General features: G+C 51.2%; 1 protein-coding gene and 3 pseudogenes across 1 annotated transcript; 1 reads left to right on the top strand and 3 right to left on the bottom strand.

Annotated features, from left to right (window-relative positions):
• Nucleotides 1-1,046: 1,046 nt before the first annotated feature.
• LOC133927770 (rop guanine nucleotide exchange factor 3-like) lies at nt 1,047-1,823 on the bottom strand (annotated as a pseudogene).
• Nucleotides 1,824-3,646: 1,823 nt separating this feature from the next.
• On the top strand, nt 3,647-4,668 carry LOC133927168 (uncharacterized). The gene is made up of 2 exons (XM_062373484.1): nt 3,647-4,199; nt 4,390-4,668. Exons 1-2 carry the CDS (start codon nt 3,776-3,778, stop codon nt 4,449-4,451), a joined length of 486 nt encoding a protein of 161 aa, XP_062229468.1. The 5' UTR covers nt 3,647-3,775; the 3' UTR covers nt 4,452-4,668.
• An 89-nt stretch (nt 4,669-4,757) lies between these two features.
• On the bottom strand, nt 4,758-7,108 carry LOC133927769 (putative clathrin assembly protein At5g57200; annotated as a pseudogene).
• Nucleotides 7,109-16,596: 9,488 nt separating this feature from the next.
• Nucleotides 16,597-18,664, bottom strand: LOC133927167 (B-box zinc finger protein 32-like; annotated as a pseudogene).
• Between the last annotated feature and the right edge of the window lie 2,101 nt (nt 18,665-20,765).

Raw genomic sequence — 20,765 nt, 5'->3', positions numbered from 1 at the left:
ATTCGTGACCTGCGACCATGCAGGTGAAGATAGACGCTCTTTTCCTTTCTTTCCATTCATTTTTTCCAGAATCTTGCAGTTTGATGATTCTAGCATCGGTTGTAGTATTGAACTTCCATTTTTGTTTCACAAAAAATACAATGGTTGTACCTGTAAGTAGTTGAGAATCAGATAGATGCAACACACATTCTATTTGTCAGGTGTGGTGCTGTACATATACTCATACAAGGGAGACCTTCGATCGTAACAAACTCTAACTAACTCAGCTATTAACAAGCCTTTAATCCCAGAGACTAGGTCATGTACAGTCGTGTACCACGTGCTGCTAATAGTACCTTCATTTGTTTATAGCTGGTTCAATTATATATTCCACCGTTGTTACATTTACACAAGGCTTTATTCGATCAAAGTTCAAATGTCAACTGAAAGACAGTAATGCCAGATAGTGTGAGGAAGTTTGGAGAATGATAAAATATTTTAGCGCAATTCAATAGATATCTAGCTTGTTCCTGAGCAAAATCTGGCCGTAGGATATCCAACCTATCGACTACGGGTAGGGAGGGAATGACAGGCCTGCCAAATAGATGGGAAAACTCTAATGAAAAAATCACTAACAAGGTACCTAGAATTGTTGGTTTCAAACAAACTTCAGAGCCTAAAATTAATAGGGAGATGGTAAATCATACTGAATCAATTGGGTACTGGTGCTCGAGGAATCAAAGAAGTTGCTTCCATCATTATGTTGCTAGCTATGTCAGAACCATCTATTCTTTTGTAGAAGATAGTACTATTAAGAAAAAAGTCCATTTTTCGTCCCTCAATTATCACTACGGTTTAATTTTCGTCATTCTTAACTCCAATACTAGAAATCTTTCATTCCCCAACATTTAAAACCATCCGGAACTCGTCCCTCGACCTGTTTCAGAGTGGTTTTGCCCATGTAGCGCTGCTGACTTGCATCCCGCATGGACTGACCATGCAGACTTAGCCTCTTCTATATTAGGGCTCACCTATCAGCCTCTTCTTCTCCCCCTCTCCTTTTCCTCCTATTTCCATGGTTGTCGTCGCCATGAGGCCCTTCCACCTCCAAACCTGCCATGGCCTCTCCGTCCAAAACCCCAGATTTGCTTGAGGTAGAGCAGCACGTCCTCGGCGCGGCTCGCCGGCATCACGTTCTTATCAGACTCCATCAGGTCCTTGACCGCGCTCCAGGGTGACATCTAGTGACTCTGGCTTGCCTTTTGCCGCCACACATGCATTGCCATCTCCACACGGTCTGCCGCCTCCAAGGCCTCGTGCTTCGATGAGATCTCCAGGCAGTCCAAGAGGTACTCCAATGAGAACTTGCCTGGGAATGACAACATGTGCCGGTAGATCAGGTCCCCCACACTTGCCCGCCCGCACTGAACATTCAGCATTCAAGATTCAGAATCCATTTTTAGATTCAGGGATGCTGATGAATCCCATGTAATCTCAAGAAATCTCGTAGATATTTGATGTTACCTTGAGTAATGCTTCTTATATTGGTCAGGGATTTGTATCTCTGCAAGAATGCCATTATTGATGGCCATGGCCACCTTGTGGATCTGGCTCGCATAGTCACGCTTTTGCTATAGGTCTCACCACGCCAGCTCTGTCAACCCGGGCTTGGTGATGCACGGCATGGGCAGCCACCACTTGATTTGAGCAAGCAGCAATTTTTACGGCTCAAATCCATCTAGTAGCGCGGTAAAAAGAATCTTGGATCTTACAAGCAACATGCCGTCGAGTTTCTTGAGGGCAGGGAGGTTGACGTAGATGTCAGACCTCGGCCTGGTTGCCATCACTCGACATGTCCTCCCCTAGTAGAAACTTTGAGAACCTCTCCTTTATCAGCTGCAGCTCTGCAAATTCACCGCACTATCAACTAGCAATTTAGCGTCAAGAAGCCATAAACTTGAAGCGATGACGGAGAAAGACCTACCGCCATCGCCGGTCTTCCCGTCACGTGTGCCACCACTGGTGCGCTACGTTGTGCCAAGCCTCTTTAGCAGCGGTGGCTGCAGCATTTGCGCGGGGAGCGTGCAAACTGACTAGCGTAGGTACGGCGAGCCATATGAGCTCTTGGGCTCCCCGCTACACTCGAAGGACACGTCGGAGGATGCCTCCCGGCAGTGGCCCGTGGCCTGTCCAGGTCGTCAAAGTTGGTGTAGTTAGACTGCGAGCGTGCATCGACCTCGGACCCCTCAACGCACATCGATGACGGGGTCTCCACGATCGCATTGACCGACCAGCACCGCTGCTGCTCCACTTCGCCCTATGATGGGGAGAGGGCCGTGAGCTGCACGGCGGTGTCTGCGCACAAGATTGTGCTCGTGCAATGGCGGACAGGCCAGGGCTACCTAGGATGCTAAGTAACAGCACGCGGCCGACCGAAATGGCAAGTCAGGTCAGGGAATGGAATGAGGAGCAGAAATAGGCGAGCGAGGTGATGGTTCATATCAGGAAGTCTGCGTCACCGACAGTGTAGAGCAAGGTTAATGACCATCCAGCTAGCGGGTTGTGCTGTGCTGGTACACTAGAGAGAGACATAGATGAAGGGGCTACTGACTTAGCATGTTCGGGCCACGTGGGATCCTAGTCATACATGTCACTTGTGTAAAACTACTTAAAAGTGGAACGAGGGACGAATTCTAAACAGTTTTAAAAGTTTGGGGATGAAAGATTTCTAGTATTGAAGTCGAAGGACAAAAATTAAACTATAACAATAATTGAGGGATGAAAAATAGAATTTTTCCTACTATCAATTATTTATGCTCCTCTTTGTGTTCGTGCTCAGGGAGTTCTTCCATCTATCTATTCCTTTGTCAGAATCAAAAGAAGTTGTTTAAAACATGTTATTTAGATGGATTATGTCTTTCCGTTACATGTATCCACTGATATCCAATGTTAGAAGGTGCTCGTCGATTGCGCTGTCCTCGTCGAGCAGAGCTAGTGTGTGGCGGGCCTCCTTGCAATTATTCTTGGGAAGCTACGATCTGCAGCCGCACCGCTCACCCCAGCGAGTAGATAGATACGGCGAGCTAGCCAGATGGGGCTGCAGTGGAGGAATGTTGCGATGCCCTGCACGCATCACTTGAGGAAGGCAGCCAACGGAGCGATCTATGCTGCCAGCGTTGAAGCATGAGAAGATAGCATTTAACTCTGAAGATTTTTAGGTTTCTGGTAACGCACAAATATGTATCTATCAGAATAAAAAATAAACATGATCTAAGAGAAACGAAGAATTAATTATATGTACCAAAATTATCAATATTTGATAATATATCTAAAGTTGATTATCTTTTAATTATATGTCCACATGAACTAGCTTATAACAAATTTTATTCTTCACATTTTTCATATAATATAAAATTTTATTATAAACTAGTCTATTAAATACATAATAAACAATAATCAACTTTTTAACGTATTATCGTTGAACTCTTAGGTATATAATCAAATTTCCAACAGAAACCGTCGGCGGAGACAGCCTGCGGACTGCGGTTTCCGTCCAAAACCGAAGCGAAACACGCACCCAAAATCCAGGCCGAAACGAAACCGACCACCGTCACATTTTCGGAGAAGCCCTCGACCGAATGCTATATTTACCGACGGCTCCCCCACTTCCCTCTCAATTCCCAAACCTTCGCGACTCCACCACGGCACAGGAGAACCAGCTCGCGCCGTCGCACTCGCACGCGCTACTCCGTCTCCCCCCTCTCCCAGGCTGCGAGCTCCGGCCGTGACGGCGTCCATGGCCCGCGCGCTCTCCTCCCAGGCGGCGAGCCTGGCGCGCCCCCTTGGTGCCCAGCCCCGGCCCGGCGGGGTCCTCGGCCGCCGGCACAGCCACACCCGTCGGCGCGCGGCGGAGGATCTGGAGATGGACGCCTCGGGGCCTTTGACTGCGGCGGACGGCGCCGCGGTGTCCCGGCGGCTGGAGGAGGCCATCGACGGTGCCATGGCGCGGATGGCCGAGCCTGACTGGGCGCCGTTCCGGCCCGGGACCTCCTACTTCGCACCGCCCCGGCCCGCCGGCGCGGCCCGCCGGATTCTCGCGCTGGTGAGCCGCCAAGGCGGGGTGGGGTTCGCAGCGCCGCGGCGAGGGCTCTCCGCCGACGAGGCCCGCGCCGTCGCCGCCGCCTCCCGCGGGTACCCATGCTCGACCTACTTCATCGATGGTAAGAGTTTGACTACTGGAGATCTCCATTTCCCTCTTCCAACATGCTGCCTAATTCCGAACTGAAACACCTCAACGAGACATCGCGTAGCAACTTCTAGAATTCAGGAATATTTTGTGACATTCCTTCGTTTTGCTCCGTTCTTCTGCGATCCAAGTTAATGCAGTTCCGTTGCACTTGATGAACGTAGGGCAATTTCCGGACGACGTGGAGAGCTCAAGGCTGGATGCCGATCCTACTCAAGAGGAATGAATGGACGGGACTAGCTGTTGCACTGGACTGGATGAAGTTGGGGGATCAAGAAAAGGCGTCCGTTTTCATGTTTTCCTATTGCTTACTGCTACTGTGCAAAAATTGAACCCATGAATTCATGAGCTACTATGTGGAAATAAAAGCATACTGAATTCATGTGATCTTTTCATATGTAAGACTCATTGATATGTAAAGAGGATAGTATGATTTCATCATCCTTCTAATGCTGTCTCACTTCTGGAATGAATGATGGTAGACATGCTACTGTAGTCCTGTATTTACTGACTGCTGATATTGGCATACAAATCAAAATTGTGTGTTATATTGACATTGCAGTGATCATATTGGTTTCCAAATCTGACTAGTACAGTGTACCATCAAGACACTGTATTCACAATTTTTGGACTATACAAGTTGCTCATCAAAATTGCAAATGTGGTGTATGATGGAAATCAGAGGGACATTTAGAAAGTAATTGTGCAATTCAGACTAAATTTGAATTGCTTTGCTTCAGAGGATTGGCCATCGCAATGAAGCCACTGAATGGATCACCAAATGGATTGGATAATCTGGCTTGAGAAGGGGCAGAATACTGAGACTGCTGCTGGTGTGTGCGAGGCAGTGTCATCACCATTTGCATTTGCTGCTGCACCTGAAAGTACTGTTGCTGCTGTGCCTGGTAATATTGCTGCTGCGCCTGGTAATATTGCTGCTGCTGTTCCATCATAGCGAACTGTATATTTGATGGCGGCGCAAAGCTGTTGGACATGGCAAATGGATCGTTGGGGTCAAATGGGTTCGCTGCAAGACCGCCGGTGTAATCACACTGGCTATTTGCTGCCGCCTTGCCTCATCTTCATGAAGACTGTCTAGCAATAGCTTGTCAAAACCCCCAGCCTGTTGTGGGAATGTAAGTAAGTTATTCAACTCTGATTGGTTTTATTATATTCGGTTACAAATTATGACCATATTTTACTGTCAATAAGCTGTATGAAAGCCCATAATCAGATTCCATCTAAAGATAGTAAAGCTTACGTACCAATTGATTCTCAACTGATTGATTTGTGTGGTTACTTGGTGCAGTGACCAGTGCCAATTCCCATCCAGACTTGTCGACCGCAAACAAGTCTCGAGATGTTGAAGCCTTGTTTTCATTCCCTACATTTAAGAGACAAATCTAATCATAACACAGTATGCAGTAGCACATATGATCTCTCTAGACTAAAAGCATTCTCTGCACAAAATGGCACCAATTCAAAACTACTGCTAGCGCTGTTCTATTTAATAAAATTTGCTAATGAGCAGGGCATGAATATGTGAAGTTCTGAACCTGGTGCCACAATAGCAAGAGCCAGTGCATTGCTTTCTTCAAGGTCTGCAATCGTGGGGTTTACTTCTTCATCCAAATTCTGCAAGTAGTATAATAACTAGAACATAAGGATTCAAAGAAACAGGTACTGAGCTAGACTTAAGATTGTTCAAGGAACATAGAGATACTAATAGATCCCCCGTAGTCACCGGTGGCTGAGGTTCCACTGCTTCTTCTGCAGGCTCGGCAGCAGGTTGTAGCTCTTCAGGCTCTTATTTCTCCTCTTCCACTGGTTTCTCGGTTTCCTGTTGAGCTTCTTCTTCATTATCACTAGTTTGGTTTTGCTCCTCATTTTCCTTTTTTAGCAAATCGCAATAATTAACAGAACATTAGTATATTATTCATTGGGTTCTGACCATTTGCCATTTCATTGATACTGAACGCACTCACCAAACTCTTACTCGCAATGGTGGCACGGGGTGCTTCTCTGATGCACTCTTCCATTGCGAGTAAGAGTTTGTAAATATCAAGGGCCTTGATTGCATCATATTTTGGCATCTCAAAATACTACATCACATAAGGGAAATAAGGAAATCAAATTATCTTCAGATGATGGACATATGCAAACATGTAAAAGCATCTTAGTAAGAACTGTTAGCGTACCATATCAACAAGACTGATGATACCATCATTTATTGAACAGTAAAATTTGAAACTATCCTTCAAAACTTAAGGCCCATAAAACCTCTGTATGAATAAGACTAAGGAAATTCACACTATTTTGTGCCTAAAAACCTTTGTCACAACAAGTTTTGGACTTACAAGGGCTAACGCATATTGTACAAGGTATTTTGTGCAGGCTGATCTGCTTCAACATCATACTTCAGAACCCTGCCAAAATGTTTCCTCTGTATGAATAGGTCAGGAAGTCACCTCTGAGCAAAAATAGGACCCCTGGCCTCAGGAACAGGAGACACAGCCACTCACTCCTGAGGCGCCGCTCCTTGGGCGGGCACTCGACGTGGTTCGTTGCCTTCGCAATCGCAATATCCGAATCCTGCAAAGAAGACTAACGCACGTAGCGAAGTACAGCAAGTTTTCGTACGTGATGAAGGGTGGGTGATTCGTCGATCAGGGGAGAGAATCCAGAGGATCGCGTCCTCACCTTGTACTCGCTGTTCAAGTTGGCGAGGCCGACCTTGGTGGGATCCTTGAGCGCGCCGTAGGCCTCGCGCCACGTACCGGGCCCCATGCCCCGCCCGCCTCCGCGGCCACAATGACCAACAGGACGGAGGAAGAGGCCGCAGGGAGGGAGGGGAAGGAAATTTTTATGAGAACTGATTTTATAGAAAAATTCTCTATTATGTATCATACGTGTCCTCCTCTTATCTATACCGTATTAGTTAATTGGATTGAAAAAAAACAGTAACAGAGAAGGTGTCATGGTCGGGCGTCAGTATTCTAGGCGCCGCAGGACCAGAGACGTCCGCCGCGACGCGCAACGCACGGAGTCTGCTCTGGGCGTGCATGCGACCGACCAGGACTCTGCCACCGTATGTGGCTAGGAAGGAAATTAGAAGTAGCCTTCTATTATTAGCTTTCTATTTAAGTCCCTTAATCCTAGGAGTCTTAGAGTTCGGATGGTTCAGGCCTTTGGCCTCATATATATTGTAACCGCACGTTGGTTTTGGAGGAAGGAAGCAAAAATACAATATCAATCTAGTCTCTCTCTCTCTTCTTCAACTAAGCCTGCGGTTTGGGTTAACCTTGCCGGAGAAGACGACGGACCGAGACTACGAGTTACGTAGTCGAGGGCCAGCTACCCGAGGGTTTGACGCCCTTGACAACTTGGTATCAGCTTCCAGACGATCCTCGTCGCACCGCTCTGTCTTGCCACCACCGCGCGCTGCTGCATCGCCACCACACGTTGCTGCGTCGCCCAGTTCCGCGTTGTCGTCCGTAGCATCTTGTCCAGCCGACATGGGTGACAACGGCGATCTCAAGGCCTCCGTCGAAGCCCTCACCAACGCCATGAAGACGATGCAAGCTTCGATCGATGCCAACGCCAAAGTCATCGCCGCGCTCACCGCCAACAAATCGTCCTCTTCGGCCTTCGCGCCCGGCACGGGTGAACATCACAATGACCGGCCGCCCAAGTTTCAGAAGCTGGATTTTCCTCGGTATGATGGCAAGAGTGATCCCCTCATATTCATCAATCGCTGTGAATCCTATTTCCACCAGCAGCGAATCTTGGAGGAAGAGAAGGTCTGGATGGCCTCATATAATTTGGAGGATGGAGCGCAGTTGCGGTACATGCAGGTTCAAACGGATGAAGGTACTCCGTCCTGGCGCCGCTTCACCGAGCTGCTCAATCTGCGCTATGGCCCTCCTCTACGTGCGGCTCCCCTTTTCGAGCTTGCTGATTGCCGCCGCACGGGGACTGTCACGGAGTACGCGGACCGCTTCCAGGCACTTCTTCCCCGAGCAGGATCCCTGGACGATCGCCAGCGCGTGCAGCTGTTCACGGAGGGGCTCCTTCCGCCGCTCAGCCTTCAAGTGCAGGTCCTCAACCCGCAAACTCTGGGGGCGGCTATAAGTCTGGCCCGCCAGCTGGAGCTCCAGGAGCCATACACGCAGCCTGCATCGGTGCCTGCCAAGACCGCAACTCGTGGTCTCCTACCGGCCCCGCCACCGCGTCTGGCCCTTCCGGCTCCGCCGCTGGCTAACCCCGACAAGGCAGTTGTGGTGGCGGACGGTCGGCTGCAGGTGAAACGCCTGTCCGTGCAAGAGCAGGAGGAACGCCGCCGGCTGGGGCTCTGTTTCAACTGCAATGAAAAGTACACCAGGGGTCACAACCGGTTCTGTAAACGAATTTTCTTCGTCAACGGCTTCGACATGGCCTCCTCTGCGGATGCCGAGGCTGAAGACGCCCCGGACACCGAGGCTCCGGTATTCTCTCTGCACGCAGTGGCTGGGGTTCCCGTCGGCACCACCATCCAGCTCCGCGTGCTCTTGGCGGCCGCGTCCTTCGTCGCGCTCATCGACACGGGTTCCACTCATAGCTTCATCGGGGAGGCTGCTGCGAGGCGTACAGGGCTGCCGATTGAGCCGCGCCCCAGGCTCACGGCGACAGTCGCCAATGGCGAGCGTGTCGCCTGTCCCGGTGTGATTCGACGCGCTCCACTTTTCCTCGATGGCATGGAGTCCTGCGTCGACCTCTTCGTGATGCCACTTGCAGGCTACGACGTCGTCCTTGGCACCAACTGGATGGCGACTTTAGGTCCGATCGTCTGGGACCTGGCGGCCGGAACGATGGCGTTCCAAAGGGAGGGGCGCTCCATCTGCTGGCATGGCGTTCCTCCCCCGACCGGGCCGCACCTCCATGCCACTTCGACCGACGCCTCCCTCTTGGACGGGCTCCTGGCTTCCTTCGCCGACGTCTTCGCTGAGCCCCAAGGCCTGCCGCCGGCGCGTTCTCGAGACCACCACATCGTCCTCAAGCCCGATGCGGCCCCAGTGGCGGTGCGACCATATAGGTACCCGGCGGCCCACAAGGACGAGTTGGAGCGGCAGTGTGCCGCTATGATCGCGCAAGGGATTGTACGTCGCAGCGACTCGGCGTTCTCGTCCCCCGTCCTCCTCGTCAAGAAACAGGACGGGTCATGGAGGTTCTGTGTCGACTACAGGGCGCTGAATGCACTCACGGTGAAGGATGCTTTTCCCATTCCGGTCGTCGACGAGTTGCTGGATGAACTCCATGGCGCAAAATTTTTCTCCAAGCTGGACCTGCGATCTGGATATCATCAGGTGCGCATGAGGCCGGAAGATGTTCACAAAACGGCGTTCCGCACACACGACGGCCTCTACGAGTTTTTGGTTATGCCATTTGGGCTCTGCAACGCTCCGGCGACGTTCCAGGCGCTCATGAACGATGTACTCCGTCCTTTTCTTCGTCGCTTTGTACTCGTTTTCTTTGACGACATACTGCTCTACAGCGAGTCCTGGGCGGATCACCTTCGTCACCTGCGTGTCGTCCTCAGCGAGCTGCGCCGCCACACCCTATTCGTCAAGCGCTCCAAGTGCGCGTTCGGCGTCACGACGGTCTCCTACCTCGGCCACATCATCTCAGAGGCTGGCGTAGCCATGGATCCGGCCAAGGTGCAGGCCATCCATGACTGGCCGGTGCCTCGTTCGGCACGAGCGGTGCGTGGCTTCCTCGGGTTGGCCGGCTACTACCGCAAGTTCGTCCATAACTACGGTTCGGTGGCAGCACTGCTAACTGCCCTTCTCAAGAAGGATGGTTTCTCTTGGGGAGCTGTGGCGACAGCAGCTTTCGACGCACTCAAGACGGCGGTCACCTCGGCGCCCATATTGGCCATGCCGGATTTCACAAAGACCTTCGTTGTGGAGTGTGATGCATCGTCCCACGGCCTTGGGGCGGTTCTCATTCAGGAGGGGCACCCGATAGCGTTCTTCAGCAGGCCCATTGCCCCCCGCCATCGCGCCCTGGCTGCATATGAAAGAGAACTCATTGGCTTGGTGCACGCAGTCCGCCATTGGAGGCCCTATTTGTGGGGTCGGCGCTTCATCGTCAAGACGGACCACTATAGCTTGAAGTATCTACTCGACCAGCGTTTGGCTACCATCCCACAACATCATTGGGTGGGCAAGTTGCTGGGCTTCGATTTCGCCGTGGAATACAAGCCAGGCGCGACGAATGCTGTGGCCGATGCGTTGTCCAGAAGGGACACAGAGGAGGGGGCGCTCCTGGCCCTGTCTGCGCCACGTTTCGACTTCATTGATCGACTTCGGCAAGATCAACTCTCTGACCCAGCCATGGTGGCCCTCCGTGATGACATCAGTAAGGGCGAACGCAGGGACCCCTGGTCGGTGGTCGATGGCCTCATTCAGTTTGGCGGCCGTCTCTACGTTCCCGCGGCTTCTCCTTTGATCCAGGAGCTCATGGCGGCAATTCATGAGGAGGGCCACGAAGGGGTCCAACGCACGCTGCATCGGCTGCGGCGCGACTTTCATTTTCCCAACATGAAGAAACTTGTGCAGGACTTCGTTCGGGCGTGCGTCATTTGCCAGCGGTACAAGTCGGAGCATCTCCATCCGGCTGGCCTTCTGCTTTCCCTCCCAGTGCCGCAAGGGGTTTGGACTGATATCGCTCTCGACTTCGTCGAGGCCCTGCCCAAGGTTCGGGGAAAGTCGGTGATTCTCACAGTGGTGGACAGGTTCAGCAAGTACGCGCACTTCATTCCTCTGGCGCATCCGTACTCCGCCGAATCCGTCGCCCAGGCATTCTTCTCCGAGGTTGTACGGCTGCACGGTGTGCCTCAGTCCATGGTCTCGGATCGGGACCCTGTCTTCACGTCGACCTTCTGGAGGGAGTTGATGCGCCTCATGGGCACCAAGCTCCACATGTCTTCGGCTTTCCACCCACAGTCGGACGGTCAATCGGAGGCGGCTAATCGCGTCATCATCATGTACTTGAGGTGCATAACGGGCGATAGACCGCGACAGTGGCTCCGCTGGCTACCCTGGGCCGAGTTCATCTTCAACACGGCCTATCAGACTTCGCTGCGGGACACGCCGTTCCGCATAGTGTATGGCCGGGATCCACCATCCATCAGGTCCTATGAGGACGGCGAGACAAGGGTGGCCGCGGTCGCTAAAAGCATGGAGGAACGCGAGGAATTTCTTGCTGATGTCCGCCACCGGCTTGAACAAGCACAGGCTACGCAGAAGCTCCACTATGATAAGGTGCATCGTCTCGTCGCATACAGTGTGGGCGATTGGGCACTTCTGCGGCTTCGTCAACGTGCAGCTTCGTCACTACCACAGGCTGTCTCCGGCAAGCTCAAGCCACGTTTCTTCGGGCCGTACCGCGTCACCGAGCTCATCAACGACGTCGCTGTCCGTCTCGCCTTACCGCCTCGCGCCCGCATCCACGATGTATTCCATGTGAGTCAGCTGAAGAAGTTCCAAGGGCCAACGCCGGACGCTCCACCGCCACTGCCGGTTCTCCAGCATGGCGCCATTGCCCCTGTGCCTGAGCGCGCTGTGCGTTTACGACTGGCGAGAGGAGTCCAGCAGGTCCTGATTCAGTGGCAAGGTGAGTCTGCAGCGTCGGCTACGTGGGAAGACGTCGAGCCATTTCGTGCCAAATACCCAGAGTTTCAGCTCGAGGACGAGCTGCTTCTCGACGGGGGGAGAGATGTCATGGTCGGGCGTCAGTATTCTAGGCGCCGCAGGGCCAGAGACGTCCGCCGCGACGCGCAACGCACGGAGTCTGCTCTGGGCGTGCATGCGACCGACCAGGACTCTGCCACCGTATGTGGCTAGGAAGGAAATTAGAAGTAGCCTTCTATTATTAGCTTTCTATTTAAGTCCCTTAATCCTAGGAGTCTTAGAGTTCGGATGGTTCAGGCCTTTGGCCTCATATATATTGTAACCGCACGTTGGTTTTGGAGGAAGGAAGCAAAAATACAATATCAATCTAGTCTCTCTCTCTCTTCTTCAACTAAGCCTGCGGTTTGGGTTAACCTTGCCGGAGAAGACGACGGACCGAGACTACGAGTTACGTAGTCGAGGGCCAGCTACCCGAGGGTTTGACGCCCTTGACAGAAGGTCTTTTCGGATCTTTCTATAAAGTGTCTCACAGAATTTCGTTCTGTAGGGAGATGTCTGCGTTGGTTTGATAAAAAATTGTGTGTATGTACGGACTTTTTTTATAAAAAAAAGTTTTATGAATTCTTATCGATATATAAGATTATATAAATATATAAGAGTTTATTTTTTATTTCTGTATAGTACGGATACATACGGCTAAACAAAGATGAAAAGAGAACAAATCAAAAATATTGGAGAAACAAAAAATTCGGCTCGCGGGTTATCAAGGAGCATCAATTCAAAATAGAGACTGCTATTCAAAAAATATGTTTGACCGCTCGCTACCTCGGCGAGTCGCCCGCACGGCGCGGGGAGGAGGTATATGTTGGCTGTGCCATGTGCCGCGCACGTAAGAGCTGGGCTCGGTCCGTCCTCTCCGTTGGGGTTGGGGGCGTGGGCGCCGGTGGGAAGTGCGGTGTGCCGCCGGAGGGGTTGGTGTCCAGCACCAACATCCTTTTGCGCTTCTTTTCTTTTCTTTATAAGAAGCAACCAAAACTCCTATAACGGTATGTTGGGTGTTGGAAGGAACTTTTGTTGTATGAAGGCGCCATTGGCACATAAAGCCTCTCTTCTAATTCTAAGGTCATGTTTGGTTGAGTTTTTTCTATCTTCTACTTCTCAGAAGTTAGAAATCCAAATAAATAGGCTACTGAGAAGCTGTCTTTTAAAAATCTGACTTCTGATCAAATGAACTAAAAGCTGACAAGCTGGTTAAAAGGAGCTTTTCTGACTTTTGGCGTATTAAGAAGCTAAAAATTTATTGAAAAACTAATAGCAAAAAGCCATCAGCCAAAAGCTAACTTTTCAACCCAAAAACTAAAAACATCTGCCTAATTTTTAGAGCTACAGAGAATTTATTATGAATTTTATAAGTTTTAGCAAAGAAAAAAAAAGAAAAACATGTGATAAATCCGGAAGTTCCGCGTTGAACTCGGAACTTACGGGTGAACCTCTAGGTGAGGGTCCTCAGTTATTTTTGGCTAGATCACACGGAACCTCCGGGTTGTGACCCGGAACCTCCGGGTGAGATCAGAAATGCTGATTTTCGTCGGAATCTCTCCAGCAACGATTCCAGCGGCTTTTGTGGTGGAGATTTTGGACATAGAGCATCATCTTGACATCCTCTACTATGTAGGACAACACACATAAGTCGAAAATGACCAGAGCTCAGGTATTGCCTCCAATGGTGGCGGTGACCATGGTTGGGCTCTTTTGAGCTCGATGCCGGTAGATCCGACCATGGGAATGAAATGGGAGGGGGTTGAGGTGCTCACCATGCCCTGGCAAGCTTGTATCTCGGTCGTAGGAGTTGGTGAAGGGCCGAAGCTCGAGATGATGTCGGGGAGGGTGGTGGCCGGGTTGAGGAGGAAGAAGAGGTGGTCGAGGTGCTTGAGCTCGACGGGGAGGACGACCTTCGGCGGGCTATGGTGTGAGAGCTTGCCGAGGACCTCCTCCATGGTCTTCCCTTGCTTCTCCTTCTCTTGGTTCGGTTGGGGAGGGAGAGAGCATGTGGGAGAGGAAGAGAGTGTGAGAATGAGAGAGAGAGGGAGTGGGTGGGTGAGTGAGGGAGAGAGAGCACGGATGGGGGAGGGGTTGTTGCTGTGGAGAGAGTGAGTTGAGGTGGTGGGGCTGACCAGCTAGGTGGGCCCCACATGCTAGAGAAAGAAGGTGCAAATTCAATTATTTCTCTCCCGAATTTCCTTTCTCTTGCCTGATTGACTCAAAACAAGGTGTTCTAGTACTCAAATCAAATTGCTCAAAAATTAGATATGATGCATGATTATGCTTAAATACGTGATTACGTGTTTCAGGCCGTGAAAAACCTCTGACAACTACTGAAAAATTGTTTAGTAGTTCAATATTCAGTAGTTCCAAGTCATAGTAAAATTGTTCAGTAGTTTGCGTCAGCAGTGTTAGTAGTTGTCAGTAATTGCCGGTAGTATCAGTACTGTGACTTGGAACTACTGAACACTAAACTATTGGATATACTGGAATAACTATTCAACATCTACGGTGTAGAATAGCCTTGTAGTACTCAGTAGTGTTAGTAGTGCCCAGTAGTGTTCTGCAGTGTTTAGTACTTTGTTCAGTAGTGTCAGTAGTACTGGAAAACTACCGACACCTAATAGGCGGGCATGTGGCGTAGGAGCAGGCACGCTGGGTGGGCAGGCGTGCCACGTGACGCGCGTAGGTGAGGGCGCGATGCGCAACTGTGGGGACATGTGGTGCACTCTGGTTGCACGCGAACAACCTGGGCCGGTGGGCTGCTATGGCATGGGTGAACTGGGCCTGGTTGGGTGTAGAACCTAGGTGTAGAATAGCACTACATATAATTGAGGGTATATATGCACGTATATATATATATATATATATATATATATATATATATATATATATGTTGAGCTAAGTATCATGAACTCAATTAAATTCAAATGCAAATCATGCATTTAAATTAAACGATTGGTGTTATTGGCTCTTTGTGTGTTTAATTGAATTTGAAATCTAATGCTAATTCTAATTCAAATCAAATCCCCAATCTAAATCCCAAACCAAATTCTAAATCTATTTTTCGATACCTATTCCTCCTTGGGTCGATTTCCTTTTCTAATCTAGCCCAACCCAGCAATCTCTCTCGCTCTCTCACTCATCTGGTTATGGCTCGATCCACCTAAGCCGTCGACCTCCTCAGTTGACTCGGCCCAATCCGCCACAGCCTAGCTTGCTTCCCGCCACCCACTAGCCCGTGTTGTTTCACTCGGGCCCACCTAGCCCAACCTTCGCTTTCCCTTCTCTTCTAATCGAAATGTGGGACCTGCCACAACACCTCCATCTTCCATCTTCGCTACCATTGACCCTCGCACACATGCCCATCGGTGACCCTACCTTGACATCCGCTCCCTCAGGCACGCACATGCGCTCCTGCCAACGCCAACCCTGTCACCTGATTATCGCAGGGCTCGATGATTCAAGCGGAGCCCCAATCATGATGTCGCCGCCGTGCTCGAGCCAACACCCTCCAAAACCCTAGCTCACTCCCTCTCCCCTATAAATGGATCTTGTCTTCCTTCTCTTCTCCTCTTCCACCATTCTCACCACTTGGTCGCCGCACCATCACCACCAAAACCACCGCTTCTCCTCTGTTTTCCCCAAAACTCTAGCCACCGCCGATAGGATTCTACCATGTCCCTCTGTCCTACTTGCCTCCTTGTGCTCCTCACTCACCCCTGCACCTCCTCTCGCAGCTCAGAGTGCATTGGAGGCGGATCAGAGAAAACCGTCGTCGTTGATTCTTTTTCTTCCTTACCGCCAGCACCTCCCTATCCTCTACTAACATAGCTAACTCCCTGGTGAGCACTAGCATACCTCCTGAGCACCTTCCAAGCCTCCTCCCCCCCCCCTAAGCCCACACCAGCACAATATTGAGACACATCCTCCACCGTCGGCCACTGTCAGTGCCCCTCTCCCTGGTGTGGGCGAGCCCATTGAAACCTTCACATCACTCCATAGCCCCTCACCGGCACACTCGTTTGATTCCAAGGTTTCCCTCTCTCATATTTTCGATTTCCACCACCACTTCCACCAGCATGTTCTCGTCGCCGCTCCAGTGAGCTCTGGTCCACAAGAACCCTACCACCACATTCACCTCGTCGAGTAGATCACCAGCGCGTATTTCTCATCGAAGCCTGATGAAGAAAAGCCTTTGCCGATGAGTTCTCCAGCGAGCCCCCCATTCAATGAGTCAATTTTAGAATCGTTTTTCAGAGGTCTACTGAAACAATCAACTTAAAGTTCATAAAAGTGTTGACATGTTTGAATTTATTAGCCGCAGACATCATTAAACCAATTGATCATCAATTCACAAATGTGCATAACAGACTTCAAGACTCTAGATTTTCTCCTCACTTCAACAATTGCATAGGTGCTATTGATGGGACACACATACCAGTTGTTGTGCTAAATGATGAGATGGTTAATCATGTTGGTCAACATGGGTTTGCAACACATAATGTTATGGATGTATGTGACTTCGACATGAGCTTCGCATCCACGATATGATATGATGATAATCATGCGATTAGATGGTTCTCTAGCAAAACAAAAAGGAATAGGAGGTGCTATTAATCAAACGAATGAACACTGATGACATTACACTCGATGCACCATGGTTGTTGGATGGGCATCTAATGCACAATGTTCCTCCTCACCTTATGCATTATTCATCTTCTACCTCCATCTCACCTCGCTCCCCCGCCCCCATCCTCCTCCCTTGGCCACCTCGCTCTCTTGCCCTGTTCTCCTTCTCCACCTCCCTCCTCCCTCGACGGATCCTCCTGGTCTTGACTCGCTCCAACACCACACCCTCCTCGTGCCATCGGATCCACTGAGGCATCCGTCGTCTCCCTAACCCAGTGTTTCCGGGCTATTTCTTTGCTTCCCCCGCTTCCTCGTCGTCCCATTCGCCACCTGCCGCCACCACCAGCTAGCCTATCTCTCCTGCATCCCCTAAAGCCTGGCATCGATGGTACCTTCTCGAACCCTGACCCTAACTCCCTCTCGAACCCTAACCTTGGTAGCGTGGTGCAAATCATCGTCGACTATAACTTTTCTTGTTTTCAGTCGCCTTAGCACTAGGAAAAGAGAAAAAGAATTATATGGACGGTTGAGAATTTTCACCAAACAAAAGGTTGGAAAATTGAGAAGGGCTGGGCTGCACAAAACAGGAATCACAGTACCAGGTGCCAAGTGTTGTACATGTGAATCATTCGATGTCAAACCGATTTGAACCATTACACAATAAACCATACCTTGTTTGGAATACAAAAACTACATGTACATAATTATATAATTTCTGTAGAGTTCGTATGAGATTTCCTTGATCCAAATGTCAAGTGTAAAGATAAAATGCATACATTTTTTGTTTTTAAAAAAACATACATTTTCCCTAACTAAACAACACTTCTTGAGCCACACTTAGCTCAGAAGTCTTTTCAAATCCCCTACAATCAAGAAAAACACTTTATGTTCCCCTAGTCCTAGCCACAAGATTCAGCTTTACTTAACACTGAGGGGGGAAAAAACAGAACCACAAGTGTATAATTTCTCATTAGTTTTTTTTTTTTGGCGAGTTCCTCGTTAGTCACGTGGTGGATATGTGGTGAGCCCAAGCAGAAAAAGGTAGATCAAGAACGGGCTGGGTTGGACTTGGGCCCGGCCCACGAGCATTCATCCCAGCCCTCCACGTCGCCCATGGCGGCCCGCCTCCTTGGGCGCGCGCGCCATGGAGGTCGCCACCGCAACCACGAGCCTCGCCGGCACGTGCGCGCACGCCTCCAGCCGCCGGAGAGCTCCGTCCTGGACGGCACCGGCGGTCGCCGCCTCCCACCACAGCGCGGCCGCCATCGCAACGCGCAGCGGCACCCGCGCGGCCGCGACGTCGGGGCCGCAGGCCCGGAGCGCGCGCCCGGCCGCCGCGGCGCGCCGGCGCGCAGCCCCCGACGCGAGGCCCATCTGCTTGGCCCACCCCTCGAGCACCGCCTCGGCGCGCGCGCCCCTCCTCGGCCTCCCTTGTCCTCGCCCTCCCCGCCTCCGTTGCGCCACCGCCGACGCCGAGTCGGACGTGGACACGCAGGAGCTCGCCGCGGACTCGTACCCCTCCTCCGACGCCTCGCACCCCGCGAGGCTCCTGCGGCGGTGCCGTGACGCGAGGAAGTTGGCGCCGTGCACCTTGGCGTCGCACGCGGCGCACAGGAACGCTGCGTCCGCCGCGCAGTGCACGGCCGCGGGCGCGCCGCAGAGCTCGCAGCGCTCGGCGCCCCGCCCCCCTCCCTCGCCTCCCATTCCCGCAGCCTTCCTCTGCAGCCACTGTGCGCTCAACACTGCCTCGCCCTCGCCTCTCGTCCTGCGCGGGCAGCTGCAACGCTTCAGCTAACCTTTCAGGTGAGGTACGGTGGCGAAGCGATGAACGGGAGCTCGGCGTGGCGCGTATTTAAAGAGGCCGGCCGGACGGGCGGCGCGCAGCAGCTCTGACGTCGCTCGCCCTTACACGTGCAGTTTCGCGAGCAGAGCGCGACGCCGGGTCCCCCCGCAAGGACGTGGACGCAAGCGGGGTCGCTCGGTGCATGGACATGGATGGAGTCGCGCGCGCACGGCGCAGCTAGCTAGCGTCTCGTCTCCATCAGCAGCATCATGTTCATGTGTGATGGTCGCGCGTCCCACGCCGTCCGCGGGCTCGCATCGCATCGCAGATCACGCAACGGAGTTGGAATTTCTCTCGTTTATTAACAAGTGGTTATGGTTGGAGCCCGGAGGGGTCAGCTCAGCTCAGCTCCACTCCATGGACCGACCGTTCGTTGGGAGCTCGAAAGGGGCCTTGGAGGGTCCGTACGTAGAGTGATCCTCGTCCACAAAAACCTCGTCGCGCTCGAATTCTAATGGTTTTACGTCAGCTTATTATTCTCACGTCACGCCTGCCTTGGAAGGTAGGTAGCTTCGAGTTGCGATGCCTTTCGGCGCCTCTCTTCCGTGTTGGATTGGAATTCTGGCCATGGGAACCTGGCCTGGCCTTTCGTTGGTTGCTTTAACCCTCTTGCTGTTAACAAAATGTTACTCCGTATTTGCTGACGAGATGTTAGATCTGGTGTATCTCGTACAACATATATTAACTAGAAGTTTATGGCTTTTGCGGTATTTTAACCGTCGTCTGTGAGCTATTAGATTCCCCTCCCAACGCTACCTGTCTATTGACTCTGGCTCCCTCCTCCCGCTCATCTACACCTATCTCCAGTGGTATTCTTGTTGTCGGATCTACTGCCGTACTAACTAGCTTTGTTGGGCCGTCCTCGCTCGCCCCAGCATTACTCATCGGCTGTCCTTCGTTGCCCATCTCACCGCTCCACCCCTTGCCTACCTCCTTTGCTAGATCGGCCTGCCGTCGTCGACCTTTCTCTAGGTCTGCCGCCCGTTGAAGCCCTAATACCATTGCCGCAAACCATATTACCTTATCGTGGCTCCTAAATTTCAGACATATGAAAACAACTAATGTGAAACTCCTCCATTTAAATTAAGGAATCATGTAGTTGTTAAAATTATTATTACCAGAGTCCATACGTGTGCGTAAAGTTGCTAGCATCATTTGGCAGACCAGAGTCTTGCATATCCATGCCGGGAGATATTTCAGCGGCTGAGCCGACGTGCCAATTACAGGAACCAGAGAGGAGATCTAGCCCCGCAGGCAGCAGGAGCTAATCAACGTGGCGGCACCTCGCCGGCGGACCAGATTTGGGCGACGGAAACACCCCTGGAACGTGCGGCCGGGGCTGCAGGCAGCGCGCGTGGGCAAAACGAGGGCACAGGTGAGCGAGGTGGGGGCGGCCAGAAGAGGAGTGACCGCGACGGCAAAACGAGGGCACAGGTAGAGCGGCGCGTCGCCGGCCACGAGTCCGGGCGCCCGCGCGACGTGACACTGCCGACGAACGGACGCGTAGGTTTCCAGCCGGTTCCCTTCCCTAGTTCGCTGGCTGGCTTGTGAGTCCTGGGCTCGTCCCGTCCACATGGACCACGCTGTCCCGTGCGCGCCGGTTCCTATTCCTGAGGACTCCGGCCTGGCCCTACGCATCTGGCTGCGGCAAGGAGTCATCGGAAGCATCCAGAGAATGTGCACACGCGACGCGGACGTGCGCGTAGATCAGCGAAAGAATCAGAACCAACACAAGTTCATACGGAGTTTCGTGTGGTTCGATCTGGATTTCCCTGAACTGAACGTGAATTTCAGTAGCAAGGATGTGTTTGATTTCTCGAACATATTTTGTACAGTTGTATTGAATAAGCAGTCTAAGTGAAAATAACTGAACGGAGTCATATTTGTTGAAAAGAAGAATGTTTAATTTGATATATCTGTTTAGACCTCACTGAACTGAGTCTTTATTTGTTGACTGAATGTGAGACTGTATTAGCGGAGGTAAGAGTTAAGAGTTGAGATTGTAATTGAGTACTCACATAAAAATAATTTTATAACACTAACAAGTTAATTCATCTGCATAAACGGATGCAAATATTGTATCCACCAAACCAGGTTATAGATTGAAGCTCGAGTTTCCCTCCCGGATCTCAATGATATCATATATTTATATTCATTAGATCATATTACAACCGTAAATATAGACACCTAAACTAGATTTTAGGTATCCGTTAAATCAAAATGAAAGACGTATGGAAAACCAAACACACCCAAATATATGTTGCCTACAAGCCCATGATCAGGATCCGCAAGGCAATGAATGCGAGCAACAACTGACGGTATCATTTCACGAGAGTTCACCAGATGCCTCAGT

Source organism: Phragmites australis, chromosome 8 (assembly GCF_958298935.1).
Source record: "Phragmites australis chromosome 8, lpPhrAust1.1, whole genome shotgun sequence".
Taxonomy (NCBI): domain Eukaryota; kingdom Viridiplantae; phylum Streptophyta; class Magnoliopsida; order Poales; family Poaceae; genus Phragmites; species Phragmites australis.
Note: the sequence above shows the minus strand (reverse complement) of the source record. Positions and strands in the feature narration are given on the sequence as shown.